This window comes from Colobus angolensis, unplaced genomic scaffold, assembly GCF_000951035.1.
Source record: "Colobus angolensis palliatus isolate OR3802 unplaced genomic scaffold, Cang.pa_1.0 Scaffold58, whole genome shotgun sequence".
In the NCBI taxonomy this organism is placed as follows: Eukaryota; Metazoa; Chordata; class Mammalia; order Primates; family Cercopithecidae; genus Colobus; species Colobus angolensis.
In genome coordinates, this window is record NW_012119376.1 from 13,568,034 (window position 1) to 13,583,942 (window position 15,909).

Sequence of the window (15,909 nt, forward strand, 5' to 3'; positions counted from 1 at the left end):
GCTGCAACTTGAGATATTCTTGTGTAATTCTTTGGTAAGTATCTGGTCCCCTCGGATAAAACCCAAAAAACAGACAGTAAGTAAACTTTCCCTTTGACCATTTAGCCCCCAGCCTCTTGCACCAGACTGCCCACACAGTAGAAACTCTACATATTTGTTAAATAAGTTACAAGCCACAGCAATAACAATATTGAACCCAGATCTAACATCTACTATCAGGCAGTCTTCTCATTAGTTTATAAATATGAATCCATCTAACCCTCAAAACAAATCTATGAGGTACCTACTATTATTATCCCCATTTAATAGGCAAGGAAGCTATGACACAGAGAAGTTAAGGGACCTGCCCAAAGACCCAAAGCAATTATTGGCAGAGATGCGATTTACACTCCAGTAATCTGGCTCCAGGGTCTGGCCCTTACTCACTATAAGCTCTATGGCCTCAACAGGATTCAGTAGCAATTGAGTGGTTCTGGGACAGGAAGATGGGGCCAAAGAGCATCTAAGGAATGTTTCTTTTGAGAGGACACATTGAGTTGGGTCTTGGTGGGTGCCTGATGTTGGGTGAGAAAAGGAGAGGTTAAACAAATCACTCTGGGGTAGAAAACAGATATAATCTGTACAAAGTGTATTTGGAGAACTATACAAGGTTGAGCTGAATGTCATGGAAGGCATGCTTCAGAGGTGTGGAATGCTGAAGAGAGATATGCATCTTCAATCCTTTTTTGACTCTCTAAACTGGCAAAGTGCCATCAGAGCAGCAGTTGACTGAAACATATCTGAGCCCTACAAACTCCTAAATACAAAGTATGCACATAATATATGCATATACTATACAACATATAGGATACTGAGTCCCACTGAGGTATGGGAGCTAGGCCAGACTGACACTCCCAAGCCAACAGGTTTGCTCCCTCCTACCTCACAGAACTGTACCCATTAAAGGAGATAAGTGCTTAGCATAGGGCCAGACAAATAGTAAACACGAATAGGTATGTATGTATTTAATGAACACACATAGCACTTACTACCAGCAAGGTCTACTCTAAGTGGTTGACAAATATTAACTCATAAACGACTGAACACATATGTCACAGACTTTCAGCACTGCTACGAATGGATGCAACTATTCATGGTGAGCCCTACAGTGATTAATGTCTACTCTTACCCCGAGTGTGGGAAATAAAAACTAGTCTCAACTAGCCTCATCGTGTGCTGTGGCAGTTCCAGAAAAATTCAGAGCAGAAACATAATGTGGAGAAGTTATTATTTTAGAAAACCTAAGACTCTAACCATGAGAAAGAGACATGAGCAACAGAGGTGGAGCTGTGGAATGAATAAAACAGAAAATAAACACATACCAAAAAGCTGAAAACTCTTGGGGACTGAGAATGTCTAAAGTATGAATAGAAATAGTTTCAAAGATTACCTATTAAATTCAGGATACTAAAATAAAAGTCTCAAAATCCTACTTATGAAAAGTACATTAGAAAGCTCTCTATCAATGGTAAACTTTCATAATGGATTATAAATGAAAAAAGGCAACAGAATAATATGCACAAAGTGATCTCATCTTTGTTTGTTTGTTTTTTTTTTTTTTAAAAAAAAGCGATACGTACACATAGAAAAGTCCTGGAGGGGAAAAAAAACCAAAAGCAATTTTCATTTTCTTCTTTACCCTTTTTTATATTTTCTGAATTTTTTGCAATAGATAGTATTTTTATAACAAGTGGGAAAATATTATACGCTCTCAAAACAAATATTTTAGAACTAGAAGGAACCCATCTAATCCAACCTCTCATATTACGGTTACGGAAACTGAAAGTCAAAGAAAGAAAGTAATTGTTCAAAGGTCACATAGCAAATGATTCTTGTGATTCAAGTTTAGACCCTTTACATGATCCCTGTCTCTGAAGACCTTTGCTTGAATCATTCCATAATAGTCAATATTCTTTTTCTTTGAAAGTTTCCAAGAGATAACAAATGTATAAATACTTATATATGTCAATATTCTTCACATTTACCTCCTTTATGCTGATTAGTAAGGTATTCAAATAAATCGTGTCCAAGTAGAGTTGTTTCCTGCTTATTTCCCCGACTAATCCAAAAGTAGGTAAGACCAAGAGAGTCTATCCATAATGCTCCTAAACCACACGTTCCCACATGAATATTTCATTCACCCATTTCCTAGGATCCCAGAGATTCTAATCGAAATGGTGCTGGGTGGCAGTTTACAGGAAGCTAGTGTGTTTAGATGATAAAGTATTATGGAATAAACTCTGGGTCAAGGACATTTAACCTCATTTTACATCACCTGAAAAAGCATTGGTATAAGATTCTTTTGTTTTGGTTTTGTGTCAAGTATACTGTCGACTCTTGAGAGGGGACTGCAGTGGAAACTTGGAATTGGAAAGTTCCATTGATGGTGCAATGAAAAGCACCATCTACAGGATATTTTAATAGATGGATGGCTGAATTGGAAAAACATCTTAATGTTATCAGGTAACAGCAAAGATAGAAGACTGGCAAAGCTAAGGGCAATAAAGAGCAATTAAAGGACAAGCCAGTGCAGAGTAAAAGAAGGCAATTAAATTACAAGCAACAAACGAGAGCACAGGCAGGTTCCTGAAAGACGCAGACCGCATATACAAAGGGAGGAGACTATGCCGTGTTCTACATGTGCAAAAAAGCAATCAGGCTACTTGTATCCATGTGCCACTGAGGTTCTCAGAAGGAAAGGGGCCAAATGCAAACCACGGTAGCACCAATTCAACCTAATGCAACCACAGTTGAGGTCATGGAGGCCCAATGAGTTTTTTCATTTTGTTTTAGGTTTCTAATCACGTATGAAGTCAGTGGCACAGCGAGGGTTAATGAGAATTCCCAGCTATGGAAATTCCAGATGTGGTGCCTTCTGTGCCGTCTCATAGCCTTATGGAGTGTTGATACTCAAACTTAATTGTGCAGACAAACCTCTGAGGATCTATGAAAATGCAGATCATGGTTTGGTGGGTCTGGGGTGCGGCCCAAGATTCTGCATTTCTTACAGATTCTAAGAGGATAATGCTGACATGTCAGTCTGCAGACCACACTTTGGGTAGTAAGGATATAAAGTGCCTTCTGAGTAAGGAAAAATAAAAAATTCTTACTCACACTGAAGCTTATCAATAATAACAACAAAAAGAAACAACCACTTATTCAGGGTACGTTATGTACCATTTTGTACACATTATAATCTACTTATCCTAACACACTCTAATATGATTTTGTCTCTATGCTACAGTTGTGGTACTATTTGGGAAACTTTTTGGTCTATATTCAAACAGCTAGTGACAGTACCAGGATTTAAGTCTGACTTTGTCTGACTCCAAAACTATTCACCAGTAAACTACAGAGATGAGATTAACAGAATTATTAATTTTGTGATCTTGGAAAGTCTCCAAACTTTCTCTGAGCCATGATTTTTTCATCTCTAACATGAGCACTGTAGTTAGAGCACATCTCTAACAGCAGCACTGTGGTTAGAGCACATCTCTAACAGCAGCACTGTGGTTTGGACTAATGAGGTAGGAGGTGCAGAAGTATTCTGAAATCTATAAAAGAATGTAAAGATACAATCATTGTAACTAGGTTAATTTTCACTCTCCTCTCCCCAGTTCTTGAGAGTTTGTTTGGAGGTTCTAGCAGGGGAGTGCAGCTACTCATATACCTTTGACCAAAGACTGGTCCCAGTCTATGGGAGATGGGCATCTTCTTCAACCAAGTGCACATCTTCAGGAGGGACACATGTGGAGTAGTGAGGGAGGAAGGAGACGCCCGCGTAGCCAGCCAGATCAGCCAAATCAGCCCTGGCGATCAATGAGGTGATAGATGTCACAGCCAGATCGCCCTCACATCCCCTAGTTTTTAAAAATATTACTGAAAATATTACTGAATATACACCTATTTCCTAAATATTTGTAAATTTATTCACAAAATTTTTCTTGTCAGGATCCCATTATACTTCTAAAAGTTACTAACAACCCTAAGATGCCTTTTCAGATGATTATGGACATTCTTCTTTAAAACCACACCAAAATTCTAAAAGTAGTAATTTCTTAAACTGTGGCCAGTTGCTCCGAAGCAGGGAAGGGGGGCAAGATGGTTTACATCTCGAACGGACAAGTGTTGGACAGCTGGAGTCAGTCTCCATGGAGATGATCTTTGATAACAGATTTCTTCTGGGGAATAGCAGAGTTTGTGGTTTTGCTTTTCAAAACTAGGCTTCAGCAAGATGCGAAAAAAAAAAAAAAAAAGGAGCTATGGAACTCATCTGATTCCAGATATGATGATGGAAGAGGGCCACAGGGAAATCCTCCACAAAGAATAGTTCGAATCAATCATTTGCATGGCCCCATTCCTCCTCCAATGGCTGGTGGATGAGGAAGGCAAATGTCTGCTCTACGAAGAAGACAACTGGACATGCACAGTCACAGCAGAAGAAAACCATCAAGAAGTGGTGGGCTGGCCATGCTGGAGCAGTAGACAAATGTGTGTGTCTAAATAGGGACTGCTCTATGTCCTCACAGATGAATGAGGTAACGGTGAGAATTCCCTCTGCAGGGAACTGGCTGACTGACACGCAGTTCCACAAATGCACGTTTGTCTCATATTTTTTGTATAGTTTATTAAAGTATTAATACAGTTTCAGTAAGTAAATATTTTCAGGTTGCAAAATGAACTCCTCATCTTTATATTAAATGCACACAAAAAACCTGAATCTGAAGAATATAAATAAAAGGCTGTGTATTTAACACTGTTAGTGTCACCTTTCCAACTTCTGAAATACTGTTCATTGGTAATTTGTTCTCATTTATAAATCACATTGTATTTATTTCGATAGTATGCATATATCTGTGCTCTTGAATTAATTTTTATCTTATATTTGTCTTATTAAAAAAGTAAATTATGGCATAAAAATGGAAAAGGTATTACTGAACTTTTCATACTGTTACATTAAAATCCATTAGTCTATCTTGCACTTTGAATGGAAATTATACCAATGCATAATTTTGTAACATCATCTGCTCGTCCTTTGGAAAATATTGGTTCACTAAGTTTTATCATTCTTCCAAATGTTAACGCATGTCATTAAACAACATGAAAAAAAAAACACACATTCCTTGCTATCTTCATCAATTTTGTATAAGGATCAGTAAGCTGTGACACTCAAATGGCAAACACAAGTTTTTCAAAAATCAAATTTTTGCTTGGAAACTCAGATTTTATCATAGACAACTGGTAGTTTCATAGGTTTTCCTTGAAGGGACAAGCTAACATCACTCATTTTTGAGAAAATATGTCAAATAATTAAGTCTAAATAAAAAGCTTGTCAGTTCTTTCAAATAAAAATGGTGTTCTTTGGAAAAAAAAATTAGTTCAGCTTGCAACTTAAACTGCACAGCTGCTTTTCCTCTAGAAAACAGTACTTCAGTATGCAGCAGATATGCTACATGCATACTTCCAATTGTGTCACATAGAATATCAAAAAGACAGGCAATCTAGGTTTGAGATTATTAAATCTGCTTCATCAAGGACATTTATTTTTTTGAGATGGAGTCTTGCTCTGTCGCCCAGGCTGGAGTGCAGTGGCGCAATCCCGGCTCACTGCAACCTCCGCCTCCCAGGTTCATGCCATTCTCCTGCCTCAGCCTCCCAAGTAGGTGGGACTACAGGTGCCCGCCACCATGCCCAGCTAAGTTTTTTTGTATTTTTAGTAGAGATGGGGTTTCACCATGTTAGCCAGGATGGTCTCCATCTCCCGAGCTCGTGGTCCACCCGTCTCAGCCTCCCAAAGTGCAGGGATTACAGGCATAAGTCATTTGTCCTTGATGCCCGGCCTCATCAAGGACATTTTTATTGCTTCATCTAAGGTGTTCTTTTTAGTGAAATGACCTTTTTTATTTTTTTATTGCAAGGGCATGACTACTTGTACAACTGGTGCCACTGCAATGACTTCTGCTAAGGTGCCATCACTCCTTTAATACCACAGTATAAAGGTCAACATACTGAAAGGGCAAATAATGTCTTAATCTACTGAGTTTCTTTTCAGTTCTCTCTCTAACCATAAAAAATCAAGACCCCCAGATGCTTGCTAATGTCAAAAAAAGCTTTCTAAGCAGGAGGGGGGGTCGGGAAACACACCGTTAGGAACAAGCTACTTTTTCAAAAATATTCACCTGAAAACCAAGATAGAGTGATTTTTTTTAAAGACTCTCAAATCACAACTATCATAGGATGTTTGCCAGCTAAGTCTGTGCAAAGTCCTGAAATATGGTGAGAAAATGGTCAATCCATAAGTGAGAAACACTTGTGACAATTCGCTGTGACAATTTACTTCCTCCAAAATGACTTTCTTGTACATATTATATATATATAATATGGAGATATGTACATACACACTGTGTGTGTGTGTGTGTGTGTGTGTGTGTGTGTGTGTGTATATATATGGAGAGAGAGAAAGAGAGACAGAGAGAGATAGAGAGAGAGAGAGACATGGGGTTTCATTATATTGCCCAGGCTGATCTTAAATTATGGCCTCAACTGATTCTCCTGCCTCGGCCTCCCCTTTAGAGGCATGAGCCACCTCACACAGCCCAAAATCACTTTCTATCAAAGCTCTCTATTTTTCTATTCTACTACACTTAAAAATAAGCCAAGAAGGAAACTCTAAGAAGAAAAGCATAAATTCCCAAAAGTATACCTACTTTGGAAGCTCACAGAAACAGCTGATTGTTGACTTCACACTAATAAAGTGCACTAATTTTGGCTTCCACCCAGGAAAATTTAGTCACTGAACTACCAAAGACACATATATATCTCAATATAGAGGCAATCTTTAGCATCACCAGACCAGAAATTTCTTAGGTTCTAATTACATACCGTTATACTGAAGCAGGCAAAGGAGAGCTGTAAACCCAACAGCAGGCCAGGCTTGATGAATAGGATATAACATTTAGCTACTAGTCCATGATAAAAATCTGTAGATAAAAGTCCTTCCAGTTACCATCATAGTCTATTACTTACTAATGGTGTGACTTTTGCCTATAAATTTAGCCCATTGTTGCTAGAAGCAGAGTAATTGAACCACCTACATCTGAATAACTTGAGGTGCTTGTTAAAAAGTGAGGATTCTTTGGGTCCATTCCAAATCTAATAAATCATAATCGCTGAGATTGCAGCATAGGAATCTCTGTCTTTAACACTTCCCAGGTGGTTTTTATGCACAATACTGTTTGCATGGAAACCTGACTGACTGCCTGAGTCTCAGCTTCCTTATCTGGAAAGCAGAATTGACTGTCATCATACTTTCCTATTTCACAGTTGTTGAGTATTGAGGATCAATCAAAAATATATGGGAAATGCTTTTTAAAACTGCCAAGTGCTACAAAAATGATTATAACCATCTAAACTTCTACCACCTACATTTCTACCAACTCTTCTAAAAACTAAAAGTAAAAAAAGGTAAAAATAATTTTTCAAAGACACTACAGATATTATCTTAGTTGTTATAACTAAATCTCAGATAACTAGAATACTCAGAAAATAGTCTTCTCGTTAATATTTAACTGAACATTCTGGTCACTCTTTTGAAAAATTTTAAATGTGTTACTACACTGTCTTTCCTTGGTAAATGCATAACTTAGTTTTTATCTGATGACAAGGGATTTTCGAGTTGGGTCAGAATTCTGAATATCAGGTTTTGTTGCACAAAATTTATGCTTAGAAGAGTAATCTATGTTCGGCCCTGAGCTCATTTGCTAAAAGGTTTCTTGTTTATTTTTTCTTGTTTGGGAGATATTTTATGGTTGATGGAGGCATGCTTATTTTAACCAAAAGCAGATCTCTAATTACAAGTTGTATTCCAAACGCTTATTTGTTCCTAAGTTGTCTGGAACTTAAAATGCCTCTCCCCATAGCAAGAAAAAAAGAGAAGTTATAAATCATGATAAAGTTATCTGGCTTATACAAAAAGGCCACAATATAGATGAAATACATTTGCTGTATCTTAACTATCATACAAATATTTTATAGTGGTATTCATCAAGCTTGAGAGCAAAATTGAATATCAAACTATTTTCATTTACCTTTAATATTGCTACTTAAGATAAAAAGAGTCAGCTGGATGAAGATGAAAAGCTGATAAAGCCGGTGCAGTGGCTCACACTTGTAATCCCAGCACTTTGGGAGGCCAGGGCGGGCAGATCACTTGAGGTCAGGAGTTCGAGACCAGCCTATACAACATGGTGAAACACTGTCTCTACTAAATATACAAACAAACAAACAAACAAAAATTAGCCAGCTGTGGTGGCTCCCTACTGTAATCCCAGCTACTCAGGAGGCTGAGGCAGGAGAATCACTTGAACCCGGGAGCCGGACAGAGGTTGCAGTGAGCCAAGTTCACGCCACTGCACTTCAGCCTGCGCAACAGAGTGAGACTCCATCTCAAAAAAAAAAAAAGCTTATAGATAAAAGTTTCTGTAAATGTTCTAGAAAGGTTAATGGTCCCCAGTTCTTTATTATACAGAATACATAAGGTCTGTCAATGTGACCACCAGGGATTTTCTTCGGAGTCATGATTAGGATATGATGGGGGCAGGACATGACAAAACTGAGTGTCCAAAGTTAACTCAACAAGTGAAACAGAAGAGAAATTAGCAAAGTGTTTTTGAAACATAGCTGCCTATCCCTGAGAAAGAGACAACATGGAGTAGAAACAGCTGAGCTATAAATGGTGAGAAAGAAATACCAGAACAATATTCAAAGCAGAAGAAAAGAAGGGACAGAAAGCAATGCTGAAGAAGAGCGTGCCGTCTACAAGAATCACAAAGACCGAATTCAGGATGTGGCAGCAAAATTACCAAAACCAAAGGGGCCTTGGTGTAAGTGAAGGAGGCTCTCCTTCATACATGCCGACTGCCACATTTGGACCGTTTGTACCTGAGAGAATGTTCACTGACTAGATTTCTGATTCTGAATCCAAGTTATCAGAGGCCCTGTCTGCCTTCTTCTTAGGCACCCTCACCTTAGTTGGGTACTTCTGTTCCTTCACTACCTCCTCCATCTCCCCATACCCAAATAAAATTATATCCCAGTTTTAATCTTACCCTGGAATTTATACTCAAGTGTCATCTCTGTTTGGATTCCTGACCATCACAGACCCTATAGGTCTCTGCTTGTGTATTCAGTCTTCCCACCTTCCTCTTTTCCAAGTCAAAGTGGGGCTCAGTCTAACTAAAAATGCAGTACATTCATTCAAGCAATTAAAAGCTGACACTGAGTGTCAGGTACTATCTTCTGCCTAATAGTAAACACAACAGTCTTGGGTTCCTAGGAATCCTTTATGTATTTTATTAGAACATGTGAAACAAATACCATAAGGGACACTGTGGACACTTCTGTAGCCTCTTAAGATGCTCTGGTTATTTTGAAATAAAATGTTCAACTATGGCTGGACAGACAAATTTTATAAACCAAAGGAACAATGTCAACTCCAAGTCTGATTAAGAGCAGAGACTTAGCTTGAACATTCTTCCTTCAGTATTCTAGAGTTCAGATAATAGATTATAAGGGAAGGAAAAGGAAGCTAACTGAATTTTAATTTTTACACGCAAATCTCAAATAATGCCAGCTTCCGCCTCTTAGAAAGAACTCTTTCACAGCACACACTCAGGGCAACTTGAATCTATGCTCCTGGGTTGCATTCCTCAAACTTGGCCCAAATAAAACTCTCTAATTATATTAATTTAGTCCTGGGTTTTTTTTTTCTTTAGGTCAGCAGGATTCACAGTGACTTCCCACCACCCCCTGGTGTTTTTCTCTAAAATCAGCGCTTGGTACCAGCATGAACTCACTGCATTCTCCATTCCTGGAAGTCCTACTACATGTTGTGGAGATGAGGTCTCACTATGTTGCCCAGGTTGGTTGTGAACTCTTGAGCTCAAGCAATCCTCCCACATCAGCCTCCCAAAGTTCTGGGATTTCAGGCATTAGCCACTATGCTCCGAAAAATCTTATCTTGTGTGGTTGAAGCTGATTGAGATTGGATGGATCGGCATTTCCATTGTGCAAACCACACTCAGTCTTCCAGAGTGGAAGAATAAATAAATGGAATAATGAAAAGTTAATTGGCAAAGCTTACAGAAAGCTTTAACCTTCCCTGGCCTAAGGCTCTTCCATTTGCTTAACTTACATTCTACCCTGCTTGGAAAACATCAGCTTTCTCTTTTTGAAATAAGAATGGAAAGATCCATGCACCTGGATGAAGGAGCCTATGAACCAGCTCTCCTGAAAAGTTGTAAACTAAAAATAAAATCCAAAGCCCTCGACCAACTGAGTGGACCCACTCTTGGCCAAGGAGACCCCAGAGAAACCTCAAAAACTGAGTTCTCAGTCAAAATAGGAAAAGAGGTCAAACGCAGCTCATTATACTCTCTCCCCTTTGGAGTTTAGGTGCAACAATTGACCAGCATTAATGCTACAATAGAAATAAGACTGCAAAAACAGTCTCTGTGGCAATAAGACATAAAGTTATAAAAAAGACCTTAAGGCTATGCCAGGAGAGGGTTAAGTCATGTCTGCAAACAATCAATCTTGCTACATAGCATGCTTAATTTACAACATCACTTTTTTTTTTTTTTTTTTGAGACACAGTCTTGCTCTGTCACCTGGGCTGGAGCGCAATGGTGCAATCTCTGCTCATTGCAACTTAAGCCTCCCGGGCTCAAGCGATTCTCCTGCCTCAGCCTCCCAAGTGGTTGGGACTACAGGCACGTAATACCATGCCCTGCTAGTTTTTTGTATTTTTAGTAGAGATGGGGTTTCACCATGTTGGTCATTCTGGTCTTGAACACCTGACCTCAAATGATCCTGCCCGCCTCAGCCTCCCAAAGTGCTGGGATTACAGGCTTGAGCCACCACACACGGCCATAACATCCCTTTCTGTTGATACCAAGTTTCAGACAGAGTCTTACTCCTTTAATCAATTGAAAAATTAAAGAATCTCTGAATTACCAGGCACGGTGGCTCACACCTATAATCATAGCACTTTGGGAGGCTGAGGGGGGTGGACTGCCTGAGCTCAGGAGTTCAAGACCAGCCTAGGCAACACAGTGAAACCCTGTCTCTACTAAAATACAAAAAATTAGCCAGGAGCGGCGGTGTGTGCATGTAATCCCAGCTACTTGGGAGGCTGAGACAGGAGAATTGCTTGAACCCGGAAGGGGGAGGTTGCAGTGGGCCGAGATCGCGCTATTGCACTCCAACGTGGGTGACAGAGCACCACTCCGTCTCAAAAAAAAAAAAGTATCTCTGAACACGCTGAATAAATAACCTGTAAGCCCTTGCTCTAAGACATCCCACCTTTTCATACGGAATCAATGTATACCTTTCATGTACTGATTTATGTCTCTGCCAGTAACTCCCGCCTCCCCAAAATACATAAAAACAAACAGTAATCCAACTGCCTCTGGTGCACGTTCTCAGGACTCCTTGAGAAAGTGTTTCCCTGAGCCACAGTCACTCATCTTGGCTCAGGATAAACCTCTTTAAAATATTTTACAGAGTTTGGTTTTTCCATTAACAAGGTGATAACTCTTCATTATTGCCAAGGCCTTGTAAGTTTCTCACTGAAAATTCTAAATTAATTCAGGATTCTTTTAACAGCAAGCTCTCAGGAGAGAAAAACATCAAAGATCATGGTCTCCAACCTGGAGATTTTGTTTAATGGAAAATGCCATCAAATAAAGGACTCCCTCCAGCCATGTAAGAAGGGCCAATATCAGGCTGCCCTAAGTGGACATCTTTCTCAGTGGAGATCTTCAACACTTTGTTCTTTAGACCCTGACAAGAAGTGGATTAAAATATTCACTTGGTTACCCTCGGGAATAGGAACACTTTTCATATTTGTATTTCAAGTTGTTTTGTTGATAATTGTCCTTACTTGTGTCATCTTTTTGATTCTTAAATTCATTACGCTTTGTATTTCAAGATGTCTAAAGTCTCCCACAAAATTCTATAACAAAAAACTTATCACAATAGCTAGATGCTTAGAAATGACCCAACATGCCTCAACTCCAGTGTAAGTGAATGGCCTGAGACTCCACTGCTCTGTCCCCTTATTGTTCAATCCAATCCCTGAATTGTTGCCAACCAATTTAGCCTTGGAGCCTCACTAAGTTCTTAAGTTATAGTACTTCTGCCCATCTCATTCCCTCTGAACATGGGACAAGATTATCCGGAAATGAGCCTTCCCGGCAATGTGGAACAAACTTACATCCAAAATGTTGATCGGTATTTTCAGAAGAGAAAGATTTTTATTAAAAGGAGGAAATGAGAAAGAAAAATTGCTCAGAGCCGTCTGAGATATGTGAACTATGCAAAATGTATCAGGCCCAGAGGGACACAAGCATCGGACTTCTGTCACATCTCACTGCAGCCATTCCCAGGGGCAATTATTTAAAAGCATTTTGTTCCTGACAGCTGCTTCACCCACTGTCTTGTGTTCCTGGAATCTGTGATACAAAGAACAATGTATAGCCAACTAATAGCTTGTTATTGTAACATAAATGCTTGATATACAACTTAGGAACTGCCTCTTCTTTTTTCCTTTAAAAAACCATTTGTAACTGCTGCTAATAGCAGTATATACTCAGGGCAACTTGAATCTACGCTCCTGGGTTGCAGTCCTCAAACTTGGGCCAGACTCTCTACTTTTATTTAAAAAAAAAAAGAAGAAGAAGAACTCTTTCACTGAAACATGAAAGTAGTCTTCAGTGAGCACCACCCATACACAAGCCCTTTACACATACACAGATACACAGATATATGTATTCATAAGCATAGCAGAAGGTCACAAACACACAAAAAAATGCTTTTGAGTAGCTAACTGGAGAAATGTATTGCAATGTAGTTGAGAATTACATGACCCTGTAAAATCACGCCAAGAAACAAAAGGAATATTTAAATACATCCCCAAGTCAATACATCTCGGTGGAAGTCTATACTTCAGTTCAAAACTTCATTTACAAGCAAGGAAAGGCATCTAATATCTAACATACCTACTGACGCATATAGAGAATAATACTTGTTTTTCCCTCTTGCTGTTTGGCTCAGTACCTAGGCATGAGCATTCCAGGGCCCAGGGCCAAAAGCCTCTAAAGCAGAGCTTGGTAGCCCTCTCCTAAGATCAAACACCATGCTGGGGAGAAGCCAGGGAAGGGCAGAATCCTCACTTCTTCATCCACTCTCACACATCTACATCATTTTAGTTTATCTGAGAAAACTGCAGAATAATGTAAAAATTACAATGCCACTGCAACATGATTGCCTCTGCAAGGCAAGGCAACTTTTCTATTTATCCCGCTAAATTAAAACAGTGTAGTTGAGGATCACAGTGGTGGGCCTCTCCCAATCCTAACCCCAGGGTGCAATTAGTTCAGTCCATTTCCGCAGTTTTATGAAAAGTGTGCTGAGGTTTAGTCTGAAAAAAAGGAATTCTGTAATTGCAGCTCCTCTCTAGAAGACATGTCCCAGAGCTCTTTGACAACAATTGTCAGGTTGCTTTGGGGGCCTTTTCCCTTTGGAAGCCCATTGTTTGGGGAAGTTCTGGGAGGAGAGGGGGTTGGGGAAAAAAGGTATTGAAGTAGGGAAGGGAAAGAAGAATATGAGTTTGCACTTTAAGTTCAGTCGCTAAATAATAATTTCAACAATAAAGAGTCTCACAGTGTCACCCAAGCTGGAGTACAGTGGCACAATCACGGCTCACTGCAGCCTTAACTTTCCCTGGTTCAGCTGAATCTCCCACGTCAGCCTCCCAAGTAGCTGGGACTATAGATGCATGCTACCATACCCAGCTAATTTTTGTATCTTTTGTAGAAACGGGGTTTCATCATGTTGCCCAGGCTGGTCTCAACTCCTGGGCTCAAGCAATGGAACCGCCTCAGCCTCCCAAAGTGCCAGGATAACAGGTATGAGTCAGGAACCGCGTCTGTTTGGTAACATTCATATGTTAATGTCTCACAGTGTTCCATCAAAAGATAGGAAGTAAGAATTCTTTCCAATTCAATAGATGCAAAAGACCTCAATTAATGGGATAAAAAAAAAGGTCCATAACAGTCCTACTTGTGGAAGTAAGTCCTAGGACACTTCCCTGTCAAATGCTGAGAGTAGCATCATCACACAGAATGCTGTTTGACCAGTTGACTGCAGGTCTCAAAGACTGCACAGCTTGCTCCAAAAGTAGACCTTTGCTGATATCTGTTGTGGATGGATAAGTAAATGAGCAAGAAAAATTTAAAAACTGAATTTTGCAATTGGAAAACCTGTGAAGATTGGTAGGCATGTAGAAATGGTTTTATACTAGAGTTACACACAGATTCCATATACAATTACTGACTACCTCGTCGTGTGTGAAACACCTTAAGATATTGATACTAAACAATTTAAGTGATCAGGTTGTAAAAGCTAAGGTCTTCCATTAATAAAATTTTAAAAAGGTGACTCCAGAGACTAAGTTCTCATCAATATAGTGTTATTATAGACTCAAACAGTGTTACAAGATGCAAAATTTTATCTTCAGATGCAAACATCATGTGGCTTGGGATACGTATTCTTTGAACCTTAGGCTTCTTTTTAAGTACTAAGTATATGACACCATCTCTTAAGTCTAGGAAGATTGATTGATTCTTCAAAGTATTATAGCATCTCCATGACATCCCAAATACAGTGAAAATGGAAATGTATACAAAATGAAAGGAGACTTCAAAAATTAGAAATTTTTCTACACAGCATTGTTCAATCATATGTAAAGGGATATATTTTAGGGTACACTATACATAGAAATCTGTGATTTCCATATAATACAATAAAAATGATTCTGTTTCCTTGTGGTTTTCAATTTACTTCCCTACATACATTCTTCAGCTTGATTTTCACAATAATCCCATGCAATGCACAAGGCAGCTGATGTTGCCCCATTTTCACACAGAAGAAATTGAGGTTTGGGGACAGTTACGCAAGGCCTCAGCAATTAATAACAGCCAGGAGTCCAGGCCTTCTCTCAATCAGCACTTCCCACCATGAATTCAGAATAAAAACCAACCCCCACATTTCATAAAGTTGACTGTGGGTCCTGCAACTGTCACAGCAAAATAGCAGAGGAGTAATAGGTAGCTTTTGTTAGCAACACAAACCGTGTAGCCTATGGTTAGAAGAGTGGGCAAAGAATCATAAAGGTTTCTTCACAGTCATATAAATGTGAATATCCATGGAATTTCTGAGCAGCTGCAAGGAAATTCCAAAACGGAGCCGAAGGGAAAAAGTGTTCCCTAAAGTTCCTAATAAAACTTAAAGAGCTCTGCTAACTCTTCAGCTGGAATCAGTTAACCCAAGTGAAATCATGTATACTGCACCCAGAGTCCCCCAAAAGAAGCAACACATTGATGCACTTTCTTAAGACCAACAACGTTCACGTTTGTCATTTTTCTCCTCTAAAAACTCGTACTCTCCTGGGGCATGGGGTCGAGTATTCCTAAGGATGACGATTTTGAACAGCCTGCTTTCACAGGCATCCGTAATTCAAGTGAGAGTGAACCAACCTGCCCTGCCAGGGTACCGGGCAGGGGCGGCGGTGTAGGGCACTTGCAAACGCTGCGGAGGAGAGCGCGCGGGCGAAGCAGCACTCCCGCACCATGCCTCTCTCCGGGGCCCGGTGCTGACTGCGCTGCGAGTGCAGGAGCTGGGCGCCGCCCTCCCCGTCCTCCCAACCCTCCCGGGCGCCGGGGCCTGGCCGCGGACCTACCAGCGAGAGTACTTTATAGGTGTTGGGATCCTTGGCAGTGCGGGCGCGCGCCGCTTTCTCCAGCGGCTCCT

General features: G+C 39.9%; 1 protein-coding gene across 1 annotated transcript in view; it reads right to left on the reverse strand.

The window, feature by feature from the left end:
• ENPP1 (ectonucleotide pyrophosphatase/phosphodiesterase 1) overlaps window positions 1–15,909 on the reverse strand; it is an 82,972-nt gene that overhangs the window by 65,960 nt on the left and 1,103 nt on the right. The window contains exon 3 of the mRNA XM_011962184.1: window positions 15,653–15,907. Within this exon, the coding sequence (XP_011817574.1) occupies window positions 15,653–15,907 (255 nt within the window). The remainder of the gene's footprint in view (window positions 1–15,652; window positions 15,908–15,909) is intronic.